Source organism: Mustela nigripes, chromosome 1 (genome assembly GCF_022355385.1).
Source record: "Mustela nigripes isolate SB6536 chromosome 1, MUSNIG.SB6536, whole genome shotgun sequence".
NCBI classification, from domain to species: domain Eukaryota; kingdom Metazoa; phylum Chordata; class Mammalia; order Carnivora; family Mustelidae; genus Mustela; species Mustela nigripes.
This window is the reverse complement of record NC_081557.1, coordinates 242,041,636-242,064,142: the sequence shown is the minus strand read 5'-3', so window position 1 is coordinate 242,064,142 and position 22,507 is coordinate 242,041,636. Positions and strand designations below refer to the sequence as shown.

The 22,507-nt window shown below is 38.5% G+C and overlaps 1 protein-coding gene across 1 annotated transcript in view; it reads right to left on the bottom strand.

Moving 5' to 3' along the window:
- Positions 1 to 22,507, bottom strand: part of GABRB1 (gamma-aminobutyric acid type A receptor subunit beta1) — a 400,080-nt gene that overhangs the window by 3,247 nt on the left and 374,326 nt on the right. The window contains exons 6-8 of the mRNA XM_059396136.1: positions 18,247 to 18,384; positions 17,916 to 18,068; positions 14,288 to 14,532 (exon numbers count right to left, since the gene is read on the bottom strand). Of these exons, the coding sequence (XP_059252119.1) occupies positions 14,288 to 14,532; positions 17,916 to 18,068; positions 18,247 to 18,384 (536 nt within the window). The remainder of the gene's footprint in view (positions 1 to 14,287; positions 14,533 to 17,915; positions 18,069 to 18,246; positions 18,385 to 22,507) is intronic.

The following is a 22,507-nucleotide window of genomic DNA, read 5'->3' as shown; positions in this document are numbered from 1 at the left end:
TTTGTCCTTGGGACAATAATCTCCTTAAAGATACAGGAGTGAGATATAACTGGGGGGAGTGACAAAAGTTCTTAACCAAATGCTAAATGGTACATCATAGACCATGATTAGGGGTTCTAAAAAGTCTGGAGGTCGAGGAAGTCTTCATAAAGAAGGTGTGGCTTTTCCTAGGCCTTAAAGATGGGTGAAAGAACAAAGGATTCAGAGTTGAAAACTGTGTTCTTGGGGCTCCTGGGTGGCTCAGTTGGTTAAGCGTCTGCCTTCAGCTCAGGTTGGGATTCTGGGATCTTGGGATCCTGGGATCCTGGGATCCTTGGATCGAGTCCGGCATTGGGCTCCCTATTCAGCAGGGAGCCTTCTTCTCCCTCTGCCCCTCACCCCTGCTCATGTTCTCTCGCACTCTCTCTCTGTCTCAAATAAATAACTAACTAAAATCTTAAAAGAACAAGGAAACTGTGTTCTCATCCTGATTTTGTTATTAAATCCATTTCTTTATTTAAAAATACAAGGTGTTCACCAGGTAATCTCAAGGCCTTGTTTCTGAATTTTGACAGACCTTATTATGAATAATATTCTAGGCAGAGGACACGGCATATTAAAAACAAAAAATGAAAGAAACCAAAAACCTTGTAAAATTGAATCACTTGATCTGTACTGTATGCATCATTAAGTTGCATTATTATAGAATCTCCCCAAATAAACAAGTTACTAGAATTTGGAATCAGCCAATGAAGCATAAAGATATGCTCCTCATTACACAGAAGTTGTACAAAAGGCACATTTTATTAAGATATTTTCGTTAACTTTGGTTCAGACTCCAATGAGCCAATAAATTGCATGATCTTTATTAGTCTGTGCAGGTCCCTCAAAATATTTTGTCATTGAGCTAGACATCATAGCTCTAAGTGACATATAAAATAATCCGGTTCTACAACTACTCACGAATGCTGACTGCATTACTGCATAGTTGAATCCACATTATGCTGTTCTTTATCGGGGAAATTTGGGAAGGGCCATGTAGCAGTCATGACCCATCTTCAGGCTCTCTCCGCCACACAGTCTAGAATGTCTCCTAAAAGCTAGTGTTACAGACCGTGCGTGTACATGTGCGTGTGCGTGAGCGTGCATGTGTGTGAGATGGAGTGCTTGTACATTTCTCCTGAAGTGTGAGTTTCCCTTCCTCACCACTAAGCTTTTTGCTTCCTCATAATGTGAATATGTGACAGCAACGCCACTGTTGATGCCAGTGGGGTTTCTGGTGGGCTCCGCTTGAACCCCTGCCCTTTGGAGAAGAGTGTCTTTCCTTTCCCTTCAACCATATAAAGACACCCAAGGTGTCCTTAGATCCACAGTGGGTGGCACAGCTTTCCAAAAATAATGTCCCTGGGGAAAGTGGCTATTGTTTCCTCATATCCTCAGAAGCAGCGACGGGCCAGGTGGTGGCTGCCTTGTTGATAAGGGATTAACTCATCCACATCTGGGCGTGATGCAGACACCAAAGATTTTACAACCTCGAAGCGGAAGGACATGAGGCAAATGAAAATGTCAACACAGTTGATTTCTAGGGCAGATAAACAGATTTCCCAGAGCACTGCTCATGTTGGACGTAAGTGTTCATTGGGATCATCATTGCCCATTCCTCCTGTCGCCCTAAAGGAAGGGACTCTCTGCTCCAGTTCCTGGGAGGGAAACTGAGGGATCCACGCTTCCAGCTTCTCTTCCCTTCCTCCTCTTGCACTGCTCCCCACTGGGCCTATGGGGGACAAGGACGCGGGCATCCGTGGCTCCACGTGTTCTGGATATTTTTCTCCTTCCGATCTGCTTACAGAAAAGATGCAGTGTGGTGCGGGATGTGCCTGTTGAACCTGCTGGGTTGGTGAGTCAGGCCTGCACTCATTCTGTGGTTCCTGCGACTGGGGAGGGAGATAAATCTATCTAAATGGGGTGTGTGTGTGAATTACTACGTTATATTAACTACATATTCTTCCAACCAACAGCATTGACTTTTTTTTTTTTTTAAGTTTAGAGCATCATTAAACCTAAATTTAGAGCAAATGAATACAACTGTTATTAAGACTCCAGGAGGGTCGACAAATAAACCTTCACTCTTCCCTTTCAGGTAGATGGTCAAAATGTAAGCTGGAGATGACTGATACCAGGGAGCAAAGAGTGTGACTTTGGACTGCAGCCCCAGTCCAACAGCTCATGAACTGTTCATCCTCACCTCACTCCTTAGTAGGGAGGCGTATTTTATGCACTCCAAGAGGTAATTTTTAAGCATATCATGGATAAGCATTGAAAATGTTAAATTGTTCATTCCTTGCTCATTTTTTCAATAAATGTTTACTGAGTTAACAGTAAACAATAAATGTTTACTGATGAGGAAATCAGCCCCTCCATAAATAATGGAACATTATGTCTCACATTTTAGAAATTCAAAGATCTCAAATAATAAAGCCCCTTGCTTTTTTACTCTGCTGAACAAACCCTGGGACTCCTTACACCTCCAATTGATTCTAAATATTTTCCTGGATAATATGACCTCGTTCAAACTCAGGCTACTAACTCTTTTTCCAACAGACTTTTCTGAAATTTGTGAGCATGATATTGGCTTTCTGCCTGTGGAACCTTCCTCTCCTCTTCCCTCCTGAGGGTCTCCTTAAAGTGTGCTGACCACAGGCAAATATTGGAGGGTTTCTCATATAAAAGAAAGCTTGGGGTTTCACGCTGAAGGACCTGAGATGGGGAGGAACAAGCCAGCTTCCAGCTGGTGAACCCTCTCCTGCCTTCCTACAGTGCAGCCCTTACCAACACAATATCTTGGTTTTAAAATGTGAAGACACAGCAGTTCTGCGAAGATAGCAAAACACAAGAGGTTCTGAACACTTGGCACTTATATTCTTATGGAGGAAAACAGGCAATGCCCTTCTTCCTTCTAAAATTAGTTTTTAAAAAAATCAGGTAACATTATGAAGAAAACAAATTATCTGTCTATATTGCTTTTAGTGTCCTAGGAAAGATGTAGCCAGCCCTCTAACTTGGTGATTTTGTGCATGTTTTTCTGAACAATGCATCCACACTCAGATTTTATTACGATGAATGAAAAATTTAAAGTTATGTAAATTCTCTTATTTTCTTACTACTGAACACCCTACACCATAGCTCTGCATGGATGTTTAAAGGTTTCTTAATCTGAAAATAGAGCAGAATTCTTCTTAGCCAACTTGTTCCTCTCCCTGACTGTCCCACTAGAAAGTTGCTCTAGGAGGCAGGGACTTTGTCTAATTCAATATTGTTTCCCCAGAGCTGAGAAAAGTGCTTGGCATGGGAGCATTCAATAAATATCTACTATATGAATGAATGAGTGAATGAATGAGTGACAGTACAGTCTGTAAAAGGGTATGGTGGTAAGCTGTGGATATGTGGGTGTCAGCTCAGCTAAGTTACTCAGCTAGCTGTTTAGTCTGGCTCTAGTCTAGAGGTTGTTGTGAAGGTATTTTGTAGATGTGACATTTCTAATCAGTTACTATAAATAAAGGAGATTCCATTTGATGATGTGAGCTTTACCCTATCACTGAAAAACACTAAAAGCAAAAACTGAAGTTTCCTGGAGAAGAAGAAATTCTGCCTCAAGATAGCACCAGAAATTCTGCCTGAACTTCCAGCCGGCCTTACAGATCTCACACATAATTGTATGAGCCAAGTCCTTAAAATAAATCTCTTTTTGTATGTATGTTGGTTCTGTTCCTGTTGGTCCTGTTTCTCTGGAGAATTCTGACTGACAAAAGGGTATGGCAAAGATCATAAGGGTGGTTTCCAAATGACTAAAACATTGAGGTGGTGGCTGTATTTCTTCCCTCAACAGAACCCCGAACAAATGTACAAATTCATTCTCTAGCTTGGGGCTCGCCTTTCTCCCACTCCGTCCATTTTACTCCCTCTCCCCTTCTCTCCATCCCTAACATCCCCAAACGGTGCCTTCGGCTGTGAAAAAATGTTGCCACTCACTGAATTGAACGGTTCTGGATATTTTCCATATGTAAATATAGCAGAACTCATTTCAGTATAATTGGAATAAAATATAATCTTGTTTTCAGTGGCAGTTTTAAAGCCCTGTTGAGAAATACCTCTGGGCTCAATCTACTTTGCAAACAGAAAGTTATTTCCTTCTTGCTAGCCAATTCAATTAGAGTCACATTTACTGAGTGGTTCTGAAGTACAGCACAGGAAGCCAAGGAGAGAGATGTTCGAACAGGAGGAGCTGCCTTTCAGAAGCCCACAGTCTATTTAATTGAGGTTGACCAGTGCGAATGACTGCCTTCACCTGAAGGGAGCAGAGAGCCGCAGAGCCAAGCCTCACATCTGCGCATCCATCCTGCTCATAGAATGTATCATGTTCCTGCTGTTGCTGTCAGTCATCGGCTCTCACCAGGGTTGCCAGGTGGCAACCCTTTCATCTCAAGTTCCTGAAACCTTTTGGTTTGGTGGTGGGAGGAGGATGGGAGGCTTTGGTGGAGATGATCTACGAGTCTCTTTACCATGTCCTGACAACTAGTGGTAGAAGCAGAAACTGTAGTGTCTTTTCAAGAAGCTATAGAAGACAGGGCAAAATTACATTAACCAAAACAAATGTGCACTATCTTATATAGGAATTAGAGAAGGAAAAAGAAGTAAATGCAACAAGTGGCAGTTTTCCAGAACATTACTCAGGTAGATAAATTTCTCCCAGATCCCTTTTCTTTGCCTTGTTTCTCCCATTCAGTGTATGAGTAGATTCAAACGGCTTTACATTTGAACACAGCCTGATTCTGACCACTTTTCTCCATCATCATGTCTAACTGCATTGATCTTCCACTTTCCAGGAAGGAAGCCGGGTGGTCTTTTCTTTACGTAGCAGCTGGAATAATACTTAAAAAATGTAAACCAGACCATGTCTCCTCCATTTAAATCTAGCTACTCTCCAAGACAAAATAAAATCCAGATTTCTCATGCAAACCTGCAAAGCACCCAGCGGGGATCTCTGCCCTCACTTCCTACCACTCTGCCCCTGGAGCTCTCTGCTCTATCCACACTGGTCTCTCGTTGGCTGGCCCCCGATGCTCCTAAGACCCCAGGGCATTTTCACCTGCTGTTCCTCTCTTCTGGAATGATCTTCCTCAGATGGTTACCTGCCTAGCTCCTTATCACTTCGCCACCAACATTATCATCTTTTGCCCGTATACCGTGTATTTATTTACACATTTGTCATTCATCTGTGTTGTAAGCTTCAGGAGGGCAGCTGCTCTTTCGTTTCTGTCATTGTCTATTGCTGTGTATCCCCTATGCTCTTCCAGAAAAGACGCTGATACTGCGAAGGAGGGGCTGAGCAAATGTCTACAGAATGAGGAACTCTGCAACCCAGACGTGGAGTTGTCCGTCTGAACGCTGTTTGAGTTTCAATAGCCAAAGATATGTAAGTGGTTAGAATCTCTAGGGTCGTGGTTCTCAGACATTATTGTGCCTCTGCATCCATTGCTAGAAATAAATGTTTGAGCCCATTTCATCCTAAATTAAGGACTTCTCGGTCTGCATTTTACACACGCATTCCAAGGGCCCTAGCTGATTTTGGTGTGCCTAAAAATCCACAAAGCAGTTAATTTATTTCAGGCAGCTAAGAATGAATTACAAATATGCGCCGTTCAAGCCTGAGAGATACGTAACATCAAAGTTGGGGAGTAATTTCTTAAGCTGTTGTGAGTGGGAATTTATTAGCTTTGAGAAGAGAATGATAAAAACAAGAAAACAGAAACTATTTTATACATAAGATCATTTTATACATGGGCTTAGGGAGTCCCAATATTTGAGATGAGTGCTTTTTACAATTAAATATAAAATGCATTATAATCAGCAAATTCATTGAATTGTGAATGATGCAAATAATGGCTATTTTTTTGGCTTCATCTTTAGTGAATCCTCTTAAAATATTCATCCTAAATCTCTTCAGTAACAGTTTGCTCTTCAGGTAAACAAAAGAGGGATTTTGGTCAGAGTAACCATTGTTTTTCACGTAGTCAAAAAGGAGATATTTAAGGTGTGTGATGTCAACGTGTGTGTGACTGTCTTGGGGTTTGTGGGATACTGCTCTTATGTGGATAAGTCCTTCTTACTGTATCACATTGGTTATGATCTTCTTACTGTATTAGCCATGGTTTCCTAGATAATCAGCAATGCACATTTACACTTTATTCCTCCCAAGAGGAGAATATGATGAAGTAAAGGCAGAGTGGAGTTATCAAACACTTTAGACTCTAATATAGAGATTTCAGGAGAAGGAATTGCTGAGAAGAGTGTTGGGGTGCATGGGTGGCTTGGTCGGTTAAGAGTCTGATTGATTTTGGCTAAGGCTATGATCTCTGGATTGTGGCATTGAGCCCTGCGTGGGCCCATGGACATCCTGTCAGGCTCTGTGCTGGGCAAGGAGTTTTCTTAAGATTCTCTCCCTCCCTCTGCCTCTCCCCCCTCCCCGAAAAGAAAAAGTATCAACATAGGTTGAAAGCAATCTATTAATAATGCATACACACCTATCATCACTATTAACTATCCCCAATCAAAATAAATGTCCTTCATTGAAAATATTTATTATATAGATTTTAAAATTTTGAAAGGTACCGAACAGTTTTCACTTTAGGAGGGGCTTAAAAATCTCGTTTTTGTAACACTAGGAATACAATAGGAAAAAATGTTTCCAATTACACATGAGTTTTAAGAGCATCCTATTTGGTTTTATAATTCATTGATTCATTAGTTCACTTATTTTAAAATCAAGTAAGTGCCTGATTTGTACCAAGCTCTAAGATGTGCATTGGAATACCAAAAGTGGAAGAGAAAAGTGTCTGCATTCAAGGCCTCTTCTGTTTTTCTTTATAGCATTTTTATTATCTGGCATTTTATGTGTGTTTATGAGTGTCCTGTTCATTGTTTCGGTGTGAGGTATTTGTGCATATGATGTTCATTATCTTTCTCTCTTATCCAAATGAAAGGTTTCATTTTATTCATTGCTGACTATACCCAGTGCATAGAGGGTGTTCCTATAGTATGTTGTCACTAAATATTTGTTAAAATTAAATATGAAATATTTCTCAAATTAAAAAACAAGTAAGCGTAGTGTGCAGTGGAAAGCTGTAGGAGGAGTATCAACTTAGCTTGACGAGTGAGGGAAGTCAGGCAAGAGGTGAATTCTGGGGAATAAGCCAGTTACTGAAGAGTGAAAACATAGCAATCTGGGAAAACGGTGAGCTGTACTTCTGGAAAAAAGGGTGTGTTGGTGAAGGGGGGAGCTAGGAGGAATGAAGGAGAAGAGGAAAGCAGAATGAAATCGCAGTGAGAGCTGGATCCCACGTTAAGGATTATGGCGGATATTTTCCTTTAGGCAGAGTTGAAGGAGGATTATGGTGGATGCCTATTGGTTTGACCTGTCTGATTCCATTTCATCTTCTTCTGATAACATTACCTGAGATTCCTTGGTGCGTGTGGTTGAGTGCATGGGCCTAAGTGCATCTTTGAGGTTCCAGGGATAGGCATGTGACCCAGACTTGGGCATCTAGCGTTTTCTGTCTTCCTGGTCAGAGAGATTGATTTCTGCGTGAGAATATGACTCCAGTTGATCCAAAAGATTTAATCCTAAGATTTTTTTTTTTTTTGTAACGCTTGCATTTAAGACAGTACTTTTGGGTTAAGGTTATAAAGCTTTGAACATATGAACTTAGGCATTTTGGAACTACCATGAGGGAAGGGTCTACTGAAAGTAAAGCCAATATAAAGGAAAGCAGAGTTAAGAGATGAAGAGAGATGTTTTCTGATGACATTTTAAAAATATCTGGATATAGCCACATGTGAAATTAAAGCCATTCATGGACCTTCCATTTCTGTGTGCACCCCCCCCACCAAAAATAAAACAGAAAACAAAAAGAACACAAAAAACAAAAAACCCATGTTTTTCTTAAGCCTGTTAAGTAAATTCAATTTCTTTCTCATTTACAGAAGAATTCTAGCTGTTTGGATGTAGAAGAAAATGGACACTAGATAGATGTAAGAGAGAAAATGAGAGAGAGAGAGAGAGAGAGAGAAAGAAGGAGAGGGAGGGAGGAAGGGAGACCGCTTTGGAGATTCCTAGAAAGGGAAATAAGACTGTGGAAGCATCTAGAGATGAGCTACATTAAGCCAAGACTGGAGAACAAAGCATGAACTGAGCCAGATTTGGGCAGGGATTTGAGGACTAAAGATGTTCATGAACTATTAACACAGGCTGTCATTAGAAATCAAAGGTCCTGCCCGAATTTCTCCAAAATCCAAGATGTTAAGTCAGAAATGTTAAAATTTCATCAAAGGTTGAGGGAAGTGTCCTAGTTGGCTTCAGGACAAGGCAGAGATATGGGGTAGGCCCCAGGCTCAAAGGCTAATAATGTACGTATCCATCTGTGTCAAGCTAGTTTTAAGGAAAGAGCTGTTGACTTCTAGGATGCCTGTTTTAACATGCATTATGTATTCTGGAATTAATCACAGTACAGAGCTGATTTCCATTTAGAAAGTTGCCTGAAAGTGTAGATGTCTAAAAGTGTCTGAAACTGTAGATGACACACTACAGAGACTAGGAATGAGAGCAAAGAGGCCTCATTACAGTATCAATATTTGGCTCTGAAGGGAAATTCTATTTCTTAACTGTTAGGGTTACAACTGCACATTTGGTGTGAATTTTTGGCAGATCCCACTGATGTCCCCCATGACTTCAAACAACTTTGAATCAGTATCTAATTACAGATTACCCATACAACCATTCCCCTTAGGTGAATCTATATGCAAATGGGAAATCATGTGGCCAACCAACACAACCATGTCAATTCCAGGTTAGTGTAAAAGTAGCTCAGAAGTGGCTTACTTACAGCCTACTTATCCTGTGAAATCGATCTTTCAAAACCCTAAATACCATCTCTAGCTCAGATGATGCCTGAGGGGTTCATGAATCTACAGTCTTTATCACCTTGGAGGTTGAAACTCTCCTAATGTCTGGATTCAGCATCTGTACTCCTATAAAAGGATGCTTCAGTGCAGCTGATGGAAATATAAATCAAGACAAAGCAAGCCCTTCTGACGCTTCAGTACAAATAACCCTTGACATGACTGCCCAGCCATGGCTATCAAAAGTAATGTGTAATAAATGAACGATGCCACACTGTGCTCTATGGTACCAAGGCAAATATTAGGGTCCCTCAAATGAAAATTGTCTGGGACCACAGCACATATATCATTTGAATTCAGTTGTTTACAAGTATCTGAAAGGAAAGGGGAGGATCATCCAACCATTATAGGAAAGAAAAAAATCTCATATCATTTTCTATTTTTTTCTAAAATTTAACCAGGGGTAGCATTCTTATCTTAACTGCTGGAGACAAAACAGTGAACAGATGAAGTAATACACTTGCTTTTTTATTGAAGATTATATCTATCTGCTACTAGAGGACACTGCCATTCAGAACGAATAGTGGGGATTGATATAAATCATGCTTTAAAAATATTAAAAATCAAAGTGATAGAAACAGTAAGAAAGTTTGGAGCAGAAACTAAAGTGGACTATAGATAGTCTTTTTCTTATTATGAATATGTAAATATGAATATTTTATAAAATATTATAATGTAACATTCAGTAACTTGGGTGGTACCTAAGAACTCATTCTAAATGCTCACTAAATGGAGAAGGGTTCTCTAGGATTTATTCATTCAACAAATATTTATTTGTTGTTGTTGTTTTTTGTTCTCTGTTCTAGCCTCTGAGTAAAGAGCAATAAATTAAATAGACAAGGACCTTGATGCCAATCCTTGGAAAACTTGCAGTTTAATAGAGAGACAGACGTTAAAAAAATAACTAAGTAAACATGTATTCACTATTGTGATATATTCTGTTGTGGAAAAGCATAGGGTATGGTAAGGACAAATAACAATGGTACAAAATATAAACCTACAGTGGGTTTGGTCAGTTAAGGCATCCTTGAGGTAGTAGCATTTACGACAAGAACTAGTGCAATGGAAAAACTGAGAGATGGCCGATGTTAACATTAATTTTACTAATCTTTTATTTAATTATTTTAGAGTGTGAGCATGTGATGGGGGAGGGACAGAGGGAGAGAGAGAGAATCTTAAGCAGGTTCCATGCTCAGTGCAGAGCCCAGCATGGGGTTACTCTCACAACCCTGAGATCATGACGTGAGCCAAAATCAAGAGTTGGATGCTTAATGGACTGAGCCACCCAGGCACCCTATTCTTGTTTTTTAATCCTTTCTTCTATTGTATAGAATCTGGTGCTAATCCATCTAATGCATTTTTCAGTTCGATGATTTCCATTGGTTCTTTTCCATAGTTTCAAATCTTTTTCTGAAACTCCCCATCTCTTCTTATATTATATTACTCTCTTTCTATGGGCTTTATTTTAAGCTTTCTATTTTGAAATTATTGTAGATTCCTAGAAAGTGGCAAAGATAGCACAGAGAGGTCCCATGAATCCTTCACCCAGTTTCTCCCGTTGACTACATCTTATTTAACTATTGTTCACGAATACTCAGGAAACTGACATTGGTATAAAGTGTATCTAGCTCTCTGTAATTCTATTACCTGTGAAGATTCACATAACCACCACTACAAGATACAGAACTTTTCCACCACTGCAGAGATCTGCCTTGTGCTACTTCTTTCTAAACAATAACACTCAATTCCTCCCCTCAATCACCAACTCCTGGCAATGACTTACTTATTCTTCAATCTCTATAATTTTGTTATTTAAGGCATATTATATAAATAGAATCATACAGTGTATAATCTTTTATGATGGGCTTTCCCCCCCCCCCCCCACTCAGCATAATGATCTTGCGATCCATTCAAGTTGTTGCATGTATCAATAGTTCATTACTTTTTATTGGGCTAGTGTTCCATATTACGAATATACTAGTTTGTTTAACCATTTGCCTATTATAGGGTATTCCAGTTGTTTTCAGTTTTTGACTCTTTCCTATGAATTTCTAAATATGTTAATTATAGTTATTATTAATTGTGGTCCTTACCTTTTAAGCCAACATCAAGACTTTTTGCAGTTTGTTTCTCATGACTAAATTTTTTTTCTTGAGCATATTTTCCTGTTTTTCCTCATGCCTAGTTATTTTTTAATATATTAAATATAATATATTTTCCTGATGAATGTTGGGTTTTGTTTTAATGGACAGTCAAATTACTAATAGGTCACCTAGAATATGTAGTGCATTATTGGTTTTATGTGTAGTTAGGTTGAGTCTATTTTAGTTTTTCCTTGACTCAAGGAGAATCCCTTATTTTTGTTCTTTTTAAACCTTTCAGCTATTTTTCCTTTCCATACTTCTTAGCATTTTGTACATTTGTAGTTCAGGGATCAACCATGGATTTGTGGGAAGTTTATATTCAGGTTCTGAGTTTCTCTTGTGGTTCACTTTCTAAGATTTCTAGGAACTCTGGAAGTTTCAAACTCCAAGTTCTGACTCATCAAACCAATAAAACTGTAGTTTTTTTGTTTTTGACTTTTTGGTTTTTTCCCTGAAGTTCTGCTGTCCCACATCCCCAGACTGGTGGGGAGAGGCCTCAGGGCAAAGATGTAAATAGAGATTTAACAGAGGGACATTCTCTTCCTTTGAGGGTTGATTCTCTTTTAGTTTTTGCTTGGTTTCAGTTATTCTTTTATGTTCTCAAGCTGATTTTAATAGATTTTTGCTCAGGGTTTATAATTTTTGATCCACAGGAAGGTTAGTCCAATATAAACTACTTTTTCATGTCTTAACATGATGTATTTATTAATTTTGGCATAGTTTTGTCTCTTTGTGTTTCTGTGAAAAGCATTTGTGGAGGTTTTAGTCTAGGTGTCTATGGATAAAAATGCATTTTTATCTTCCTTAAATGTTTCATCTCCTGGCAATAGGTGGATTTTTCTGTGCTTTCTACTGGGATTAAAATTTAAAGTGTTAAATTTACCTGGGCTAAGAGTTTCCTGATTTGAGATCCAGTGAAATCTTATTATGTTTGAGTCCAGTGTTAGTCAAGAAGCCTGCTTATCAGTTATAGACAGACACATTTTACTTATTTATTTTCTAGTCACTAAGTCCTCTTCAGAGCTATATATACTATACCTCTCAGTATGATATGACATACAAGGCTTTCCTTTTGCCGTTATGTGTCCCAGAGCACCTTAGAAAAGTTCTTTGATATCCTGGGGTGGAATCAAGGCAATAGCCACAGAATTTGGTTAAAGTTTGTTTTGTGATCTTTTTAAACGATCTGAATGAATTGATTTCAGTTTGCTTGGGCTTTCCATTTAATCACCTTTCTAGAGTGCATTGCTTTCTGAGCCAATTGAAAGACCACGTATTCTCCTTGATACCTTTCCAAATTCTACCTATCTTTGAGTGCCCATCCAGTTCATATCTTTGGATTTTCCTACCAGTGAACCTATGCTACTTTATTTATGTAGGCCTTTTCTCCATGATATATCAATTAACACACATTTCTAGCCATGCAGAGGGCCAGCTTTGGTTTAGAAGGCAACTGAGATTGGAATGGGAACAGAAAAGAGGTAGCCTTAAAAACTTCTACTAAACATACTTTTAAAGCTGGTATGGTTACAAACGGAAAACGTGAAGACTTTTCCTTTCAGATATGCTCCTCAAGGTAGGTGATGTCCTGTTTCATTTTATAGTCTAATAACCTCCTATAATTTTCTTTTCCAGAAAGATCAGAAGATTCTTGAGGGCAAATATCATGCGTCCTCCTTCTCCCATAGAATCTAGCATAATATTTCACATAAGAGAAAAATTTATATGAATGAGTTACTTCGGATTTTGACCATTTGGCTGAGTATGTTTGGTATTTTGCCCATAATTTTCTAGTTACTTGGCAGTGTTTGTCCAGTTTTGGTATCCTACTAAAGAGCATGAAGATACATCTTAAAGATTTATAGCTTGGCACGTCTCTTATTACATTTTCTCCCTCACTTGCTATGAACTTGCTACACTAGTCTTCTCTTGGTACTTTCCCACATCAAGCAATTCCTTCCTCAGAATCTCTGTCACTCGTCATTTTCTCTGCCCGAAATGGGCATGGCATGGTTACTGCTGCTCATCACTGAGGTCTCAGATCAAGTGGTAATGTCCTCAGAGAGGTCTTCCTGATCACCTGTTCTTCATTCCTTGTTCCCTTGAATCTTATCCAAATCATTTATTCACCCATCGCTCTGTGTTACTTTCTTCATAGCACTTACTACAACCTCGAATTATCCTCTGAATACGTTTACATGTTTATTGCCTCTCTTCCCACAGTAGAATCTAAACTCTATGAGAGCCAGCAACTTTGTCTCCTTCAGAGAAGTAGTCGCAATGTTCAGAACAGTAGCTAGACCAGTGACTATTTAAGTTGTCATTTGTGTGCCATCTTGAAAATAATTTATAGTGGATATGGCATTTCAATGTACATAATTTTAAGTTGATTTCAGTGAAACATGGCATAGAAGCAGAGGCAAAAGAGATGTTCTCAAAGAATAAAAAAGGCATTAATTTTAATTAATTCTACCCAGCATAAGCACAGGTCATAAGATCTACCAATGAAAAGCAAAAGAAAAATAGTGACAATGTCTTTTATATAATGGTAAGAGCTAGGTAGCTATAATGATATTGAGCACTCACTATGTTCCAGGTATTGTTACAAATATAAGGCTCTTCAAAAACTCATCTAGTCCTTAAAACAACTCTGTGAAGTAGGTGTACTATAATAATTTCCATTTTATGGATGAGGACCTGAGGACAGAGGTAACATGAGTCACATAGGTTGATTGGCCTGACGTTATAAAGCCAGGAAATAGCAGAGCTGGGCAGTTTCATTCCAGTCTGTGGTGATAACCACTGGGCCATATTTCTTTATTTCCACTGAGAACAGAATTGAGTCACTTCAGTTCTCTCATTCATTTATCAAGCAAATCTGGCATTATTCTTCTGCATACACTTTTACAACTATATAGTTCAAAATAAGAGATAATGGACTTGGGGTTGAGTTTTAGGTCCAGGTATGTTATTAATCTATGTTAATTCAACCTAACTACTTCAATCCTCAGTTCTCAAATATATAAAAGGGAGGAGATGTTTGAGCTGTATTAAAGAAAAATTACTTTTTTCCCTTGTTATGGGAGCCTTGAGCGCCATGCTGCTGATACATTTTGGAAGAATATTGTTAGGAATATTGAATATGTTACCTGAACTTTATTCATCTCCAGTTTGTTCTTCTCATTGGCGCTCTGGTCTTGTTTGCTGGCTCCCTTCTTCTGAGGGCCTTTTCCAAAGAAGATGTAATTTACAAAGGCATATTCCAGCAGAGCCAGGAACACAAACACAAAGCAACCCATCAGGTAAATATCAATCGCTTTGACATAAGGGATCTTTGGCAAGGTCTCCCTGAGGTGGGTGCTGATGGTTGTCATTGTCAGCACAGTGGTGATTCCTATGGAAGAGAAAGACATGGCTTACTGAAGGCACTCATTAAGCTGCCCTTTAAAGACTGAGAAGACAGATGCAATTTCCTTATTGGTGCCCCAGACTGATGGCAGTAATGCCATGAACCACTGGGCAAAAAGAGTAGACATTTTGAAAGACAAAGTTGCAGACTCCCCATACACTCCATGAACAAATCATAAAACAGGATGTACCATTAATGGAAGGTGGGAAAACATTTTTTTTTAAATAATGCACATGGGCAAAAAAAAAAAAAAGTAAATGGGAAGGCATATCAAAATCCCATTGATATGTTTACTGTCTAATGTCAAAATGTTTGTCATTCTGTTACACACCACAACTTCTTTCTTCTCTCAGCATCTCCCTCATTTTCCTACTAAACCTGTTCTTGTGATACTAATGCCTACGACAGCCACTACCAAACTGAAAGCTGGTTACCAGTTTGAGGAGACCTACTTCATTCCATATATCTAGAATACCCAGGCCACAAGGTCAGTATTACAGATTATTACACTGATAATATATCATTCATAGTGAGACAATTCTAAAAGAAGAAATGTGTAAGAAAGTTCATGATTTGCATCAGTAACTTGATTTATGTCATTTTGAGATATAATATTGTTGCTTTCACTTTTCAAATATTACCTCTACTTGAGTCAAGAGTCAAGAATGAACTAGTCCCCTGGAATCAAGAAAAGACTTCCTGAGAAATTCAACTTGGATTTGTGAAGAAGAGTAAAACTGTAAACTTTCAAAAGGAAAATTCTGTTTTTGTCTACTTTGTTGAAAACAGCTTTCTTGGGGTACCTGGGTGGCTCAGTGGGTTAGGTTTCTGCCTTCAGCTTAGGTCATGATCTCAGGGTCCTGGGATAGAGCCCTGCCTTGGGCTCTCTGCTCAGCAGGGAGCCTGCTTTCCCCCCTCTCTCTCTACCTGCCTCTCTGCTTACTTGTAATCTCTCTTTCTGTTAAATAAATAAATAAAAATCTTTTGAAAAAACTAGCTTTCTTAACCCTATAATGTTTGCATGGCCGAATAAAAAATATTCGGTGTTGATGACAGTGATGATGAAATGTAATTGAGAAAAACAAGAAGTGAAAGGAAAGTTAGAACCTAATGTAGATAATTCATGGTATATGTAGATATCTAATATAGATAATTCATACTAATATTACACATTTATATAGCATATTACACTTTTAAACACAGTTATGCATTATCTTATATGACTGTCATAATAGCTTCCTTAGTACAATAGGGCAGGTATAGCTGAATAAACAGAAACTCTGAGATTATTTTGCTGTAGATGACCTAGCTAGGGGCAAAAAAGCAAGGAAGTGTTAAACAAAGGCATTTAAAGTAAAAGCAAAGAGAGCAGAAGATAAAGCCTGAAATTTGATGAGAGTCCTTAAAAATAAAGACAGGAAGGAAATGTTAAAATGAATGTTAAAGACAAAGGACAGCTGGCAAAGAGAATGGAGGTAGAAAATGAAAAGGGGAAAAAAAGTTTAGCACTCATTTACCTGTCAGATTATTCTAGACAAATTTCCTGATTTGACTATTTAACTTTTAGGAGAACAGATAAAATAGGTAGTCCGGATTGCCATACAGAAAGTTAAAATGGGGGCGCCTGGGTGGCTCAGTGGGTTAAGCCGCTGCCTTCAGCTCAGGTCATGATCTCAGGGTCCTGGGATCGAGTCCCGCATCGGACTCTCTGCTCAGCAGGGAGCCTGCTTCCCTCTCTCTCTCTCTGCCTGCCTCTCTGCCTGCGTCTCTGTCTACTGTGATCTCTCTCTGTCAAATAAATAAATAAAATCTTTAAAAAAAAAAAAAAAAGAAAGTTAAAATGGTTCAGATCGGTGACTAATTCAAATATGCTGCACTCTTATGAAATGCCATCATGAATGGTCTTACTTATTTCTTTCAATAACATTTTAAATTTTGCCCAGTATAATTCTAGCTAATGTCCTTAGTAGAAATAGTTCATTTACAAATCCACCAATCACACTTCTGTTTCTACTCGTTGGTTTAAATTTTTAGGCAAGAAGGATTAGTAACTAAATGCCTTTTTTCCTTAGTTAAGTTTTAAATAGCACCTATTTTACATTTTAAAGAAAGAATTAAGTCAGCATTTTTATGTGATGACATCTCTAATCAAAATATCATGAGCTTTGAGGACAGACTTGTGAAGAGAACCACAATTCACGACCTTGATAGTTATTATTTCCTGCTGTGGACATCATCCACTGTTTATTCCTTAACCCTGTTATACACGTACTCATGTTTGTAGTCAAATAATATGTGCAGATTCATACCTCTGATGGGGCAAACTATTGGTTGGCTTTCCTTAGTTTTGGAATGTTCAAAGGTTGAGAAGGGGCTGCTAGAACTTGACTTTGTGAGCCATTAGAAATTACTCAACCATTAGAAATTAGCTCTAGAGATGACAATTAGTCTAGGTGTGAAAGTGTGGGCTGAGCATCTAACCCAGTTGAGCTATCTCAAAAGAAGTGATGTGGATGTCAGCTTAGCTGGAAATGATGCTGTTACGTATTTGGGGTGTGGGGTGTGTGTGTGTGTGTGCGCTCACAAGTACCCATCCATGAGAATAAGCCCTAGAAAGTGATAACTGAAGGGGCTCTAGGATCAAATAATGAAGCAGACCCACACATGTTCAGATTCATCAAACAGACCTCTCATATTCTAACTTTCCAAGGAGCCCTTTAAAGTCTCCAATATAGCCTTTCAGCTTGCAGCAATTACTCAACCATGGCAAGATTAATTTTGTATTTTGTTCCCTAAGGAAGGAAACCATTTTTATTTCATCCTGATCACAGATCATTAATCCAGTTGATGAATGTCTGTGCCTTATTCGAGTGTGATGAGCTACATTTAACAGAAACTCAGATCCCCACGAGTTAACTTCAGTTAATGTTTGCAAGATAGTATTGCCCAACAATTTAATAGCTTGTTAATAGTCACAAGGTTTAGCTTTACCAAATCCATTTGAGAATAACTAATTGTAAATGTTCTTCACTGTAAAAAGCAGGGACCAACGAGGAAATCATCACAAAGTTGGTAAAAATTGGCTTAATGAGAATTTAAATAGACTCTAAGAAGCACTTATACGGTTAGTATTGATTAGTATTGAGTATATTCCAAGATTTTTTTTTTTTGTAAAATGCTAAAAAGATATTTCATTGTAAAACATTCATCCTAAAAATGCTTACCCTTAGGTGCTTTGCTATCAAGGACTATTATGGTAATCTCGTTCTTTGACTTGCTCTGAGAAAAGCCCTTGCCTATATTTTCTATCGTTGGTTGGTTGGTTGAAGCTAAATCCTACCAGCTCTGCAGTGTTGGGAATGCATTACCTAGTGCAACTCTGGCTGCAGATGCATCGTAGTTGATCCAAAAAGACACCCAGGAGAGAATTGTAATCAGTGTGGAAGGCATGTAGGTTTGCAAAATGAAGTAACCAATGTTTCTCTTGAGACGAAAACTTAGTGACAGTCGTGGATATGCCCCTGAGTTTAAAAAAAAAAAAAAAAAAGAAAAAGACAGAAAGGAAAAAGAGAAAAGAAAAAAAGAAAAGAAAGGAAAGGAAAAAGAAAAAAAGAAAAAAAAATCAGATCTCCATTTGGTAGGAATCATCTTCTTTAATTTCACAGTACCCCTGGTTCATTTTGGGGGAAATATCCTCACCAGTTGTGAACTCCACTTTCTTGGATACCATCTTGTAGTCGACAATTGAAAACTGAGGAAGCTCAATTTTATTAACTCCTGTTACTGCTCCCTCTCCTCCATTCCAGTAAAACTCAATGTCATCAGTGGTATAGCCATCTGAAACCAAGAAACATAGCATAGTTAAACAGAGCTTCTTTGGTCTAGAAATTCATTTTGAAGACAGTTCGGGAGCTGGAGAGGAAATCCCCAGCAAGTGGTGGTGAAACAACAAATGCTTTCTATCTGGATGGCATATAGGTCTCACAATGAACACTATTCCTGATGGGCTGGTTGTGGCTGTGGTGATAAGACGGATGTATCCAACTTTACTGGACATAAACTCTGTGATCATTCAGTAATATCTGTTATCACTGCTCCATAGTTATTTCCTTTGCATCTACTAATGGGAACTCTTTGGTTAGATAACAGGATAGCTAGGGGTGCCTGGGGGTAGCTCAGTTGGTTAAATGCCTGACTCTTGATTTTGGCTAAGGTCATGATCTCAGTGTCAAGATAGAATGCCACATTTGGCCCCACACTGAGTGGGGCGTCTGTTTTGGGATTCTTTCCCTCTGCCCCTCCACCTGCTTACATGCATACATACCTCTCTCTAAGGTAAATTAAAAAAGAAAAAAGGATAATTGGATTCTAGTACCTTGAGCATAGATTTTTATTATGCATCATATAACAACAATAAGTAATAATCATTGAGCACATATTTATTAAAAGGGAAACAGGAAGGATAAAAAATGAAGTATAATGAAAGACCAAATTTGTATGTAATTATTATATGATCAAGACATTTAAAAAAAGAAATACACATTTCTTTTAGAAAATTAGGTAAACTTCCATTTATGTATTTTTATTATATCTAATATATAGGGGATATATTAAGAACTACATGAATTTTTTCACTAAATTTTAAGAATCGAATTATAGTTCATATACAATATTACATTAGCTTAGGGTGATCAGTAATTCTATACATTATGATTTTCACTGCAACAAGTGTAGAAAAAGTATGAATTCTTGATAGTAACTTTATAGCTTAATATTTATGAAGGTGAGCTTTTCTTAATTTAAGAGGAATGTGTAGAGGATTGTAGATTGCATTAGAAAGGTCTAGCCTTTCCACTTCTATTCCCACTTGCCAGGAGTTTAGCTAGGTTATGTTCATATAAAAGACTAACTTGTATAAAAACAATGTACGGGGGTGCCTGGGTGGCTCAGTGGGTTAAAGTTTCTGCCTTCAGCTCAGGTCATGAACCCAGAGTCCTGGGATGGAGTCCCACATTGGGCTCTCTGCTCAGCTTCCCTGGCCCCTGCTCTGCTTGCCCCTCTGCCTACTTGTGATCTCTGTCTGTCAAATAAATAAATAAAATCTTAAAAACAATAAAAACAATGTATGGATATATTTAAAAATCTAAAAGTCATTTAAGGCATATGGAAGGGTATATTTGTTTCTTTCTATTTGGTAGAGACAAAGAAGATAGTCCTAAGTTCACTTTCTATTTATATTCACCTCAAATAAAAAAGCATCAAATCTTTTTTCCATTAGATTGACTAAGGCTTGTGTTTCAAAGATAACCATATAATGTAGTAAACATTATGCTGACCTACTTTTGATTAAAGTCAGTAATGTATTTTTTTTTCTCTTTTTTTTTAATATAATTTTTTATTTTTTATAAACATGTATTTTTATCCCCAGTGGTACAGGTCTGTGAATCACCAGGTTTACACACTTCACAGCACTCACCAAAGCACATACCCTCCCCAATGTCCATAATACCACCCCCTTCTCCCAAACCCCCTCCCCCCAGCAACCCTCAGTTTGTTTTGTGAGATTAAGAGTCACTTATGGTTTGTCTCCCTCCCAATCCCATCTTCTTTCATTTATTCTTCTCGTACCCACTTGAGCCCCCATGTTGCAACACCACTTCCTCATATCAGGGAGATCATATGATAGTTGTCTTTCTCCGCCTGACTTATTTCGCTAAGCATGATACGCTCTAGTTCCATCCATGTTGTCGCAAATGGCAAGATTTCATTTCTTTTGATGGCTGCATAGTATTCCATTGTGTATATATACCACATCTTCTTGATCCATTCATCTGTTGATGGACATCTAGGTTCTTTCCATAGTTTGGCTATTGTGGACATTGCTGCTATAAACATTCGAGTACATGTGCCCCTTTGGATCACTACGTTTGTATCTTTAGGGTAAATACCCAATAGTGCAATTGCTGGGTCATAGGGCAGTTCTATTTTCAACATTTTGAGGAACCTCCATGCTGTTTTCCAGAGAGGTTGCACCAGCTTGCATTCCCACCAACAGTGTAGGAGGGTGCCCCTTTCTCCGCATCCTCGCCAGCATCTGTCATTTCCTGACTTGTTGATTTTAGCCATTCTGACTGGTGTGAGGTGATATCGCATTGTGGTTTTGATTTGTATTTCCCTGATGCCGAGTGATATGGAGCACTTTTTCCTGTGTCTGTTGGCCATCTGGATGTCTTCTTTGCAGAAATGTCTGTTCATGTCCTCTGCCCATTTCTTGATTGGATTATTTGTTCTTTGGGTGTTGAGTTTGCTAAGCTCTTTATAGATTCTGGACACTAGTCCTTTATCTGATATGTTGTTTGCAAATATCTTCTCCCATTCTGTCAGTTGTCTTTTGATTTTGTTAACTGTTTCCTTTGCTGTGCAAAAGCTTTTGATCTTGATGAAATCCCAATAGTTCATTTTTGCCCTTGCTTCCCTTGCCTTTTGCGTTGTTCCTAGGAAGATGTTGCTCCGGCTGAGGTCGAAGAGGTTGCTGCCTGTGTTCTCCTCAAGGATTTTGATGGATTCCTTTCGCACATTGAGGTCCTTCATCCATTTTGAGTCTATTTTCGTGTGTGGTGTAAGGAAATGGTCCAATTTCATTTTTCTGCATGTGGCTGTCCAATTTTCCCAGCACCATTTATTGAAGAGGCTGTCTTTTTTCCATTGGACATTCTTTCCTGCTTTGTCGAAGATTAGTTGACCATAGAGTTGAGGGTCTATTTCTGGGCTCTCTATTCTGTTCCATTGATCTATGGGTCTGTTTTTGTGCCAGTACCATGCTGTCTTGATGATGACAGCTTTGTAATAGAGCTTGAAGTCCGGGATTGTGATGCCACCAACGTTGGCTTTCTTTTTCAATATCCCTTTAGCTATTCGAGGTTTTTTCTGGTTCCATATAAATTTTAGAATTATTTGTTCCATTTCTTTGAAAAAGATGGATGGTACTTTGATAGGAATTGCATTAAATGTGTAGATTGCTTGAGGTAGCATAGACATTTTCACAATATTTATTCTTCCAATCCAGGAGCATGGAACATTTTTCCATTTCTTTGTGTCTTCCTCAATTTCTTTCATGAGTACTTTATAGTTTTCTGAGTATAGATTCTGTGTCTCTTTGGTTAGGTTTATTCCTAGGTATCTTATGGTTTTGGATGCAATTGTAAATGGGATTGACTCCTTAATATCTCTTTCTTCTGTCTTGCTGTTGGTGTAGAGAAATGCAACTGATTTCTGTGCATTGATTTTATATCCTGACACTTTACTGAATTCCTGTATAAGTTCTAGCAGTTTTGGAGTGGAGTCTTTTGGGTTTTCCACATATAGTATCATATCATCTGCGAAGAGTGATAATTTGACTTCTTCTTTGCCGATTTGGATGCCTTTAATTTCCTTTTGTTGTCTGATTGCTGACGCTAGGACCTCTAGTACGATGTTGAATAGCAGTGGTGATAATGGACATCCCTGCCGTGTTCCTGACTTTAGCGGAAAAGCTTTCAGTTTTTCTCCATTGAGAATGATATTTGCGGTGGGTTTTTCATAGATGGCTTTGATGATATTGAGGTATGTGCCCTCTATCCCTACACTTTGAAGAGTTTTGATCAGGAAGGGATGTTGTACTTTGTCAAATGCTTTTTCAGCATCTATTGAGAGTATCATATGGTTCTTGTTCTTACTTTTATTGATGTGTTGTATCACATTGACTGATTTGCGGATGTTGAACCAAACTTGCAGCCCCGGAATAAATCCCACTTGGTCGTGGTGAATAATCTTTTTAATGTACTGTTGAATCCTATTGGCTAGTATTTTGTTGAGTATTTTCGCATCTGTGTTCATCAAGGATATTGGTCTATAGCTCTCTTTTTTGGTGGGATCCTTTTCTGGTTTTGGGATCAAGGTGATGCTGTCCTCATTAAATGAG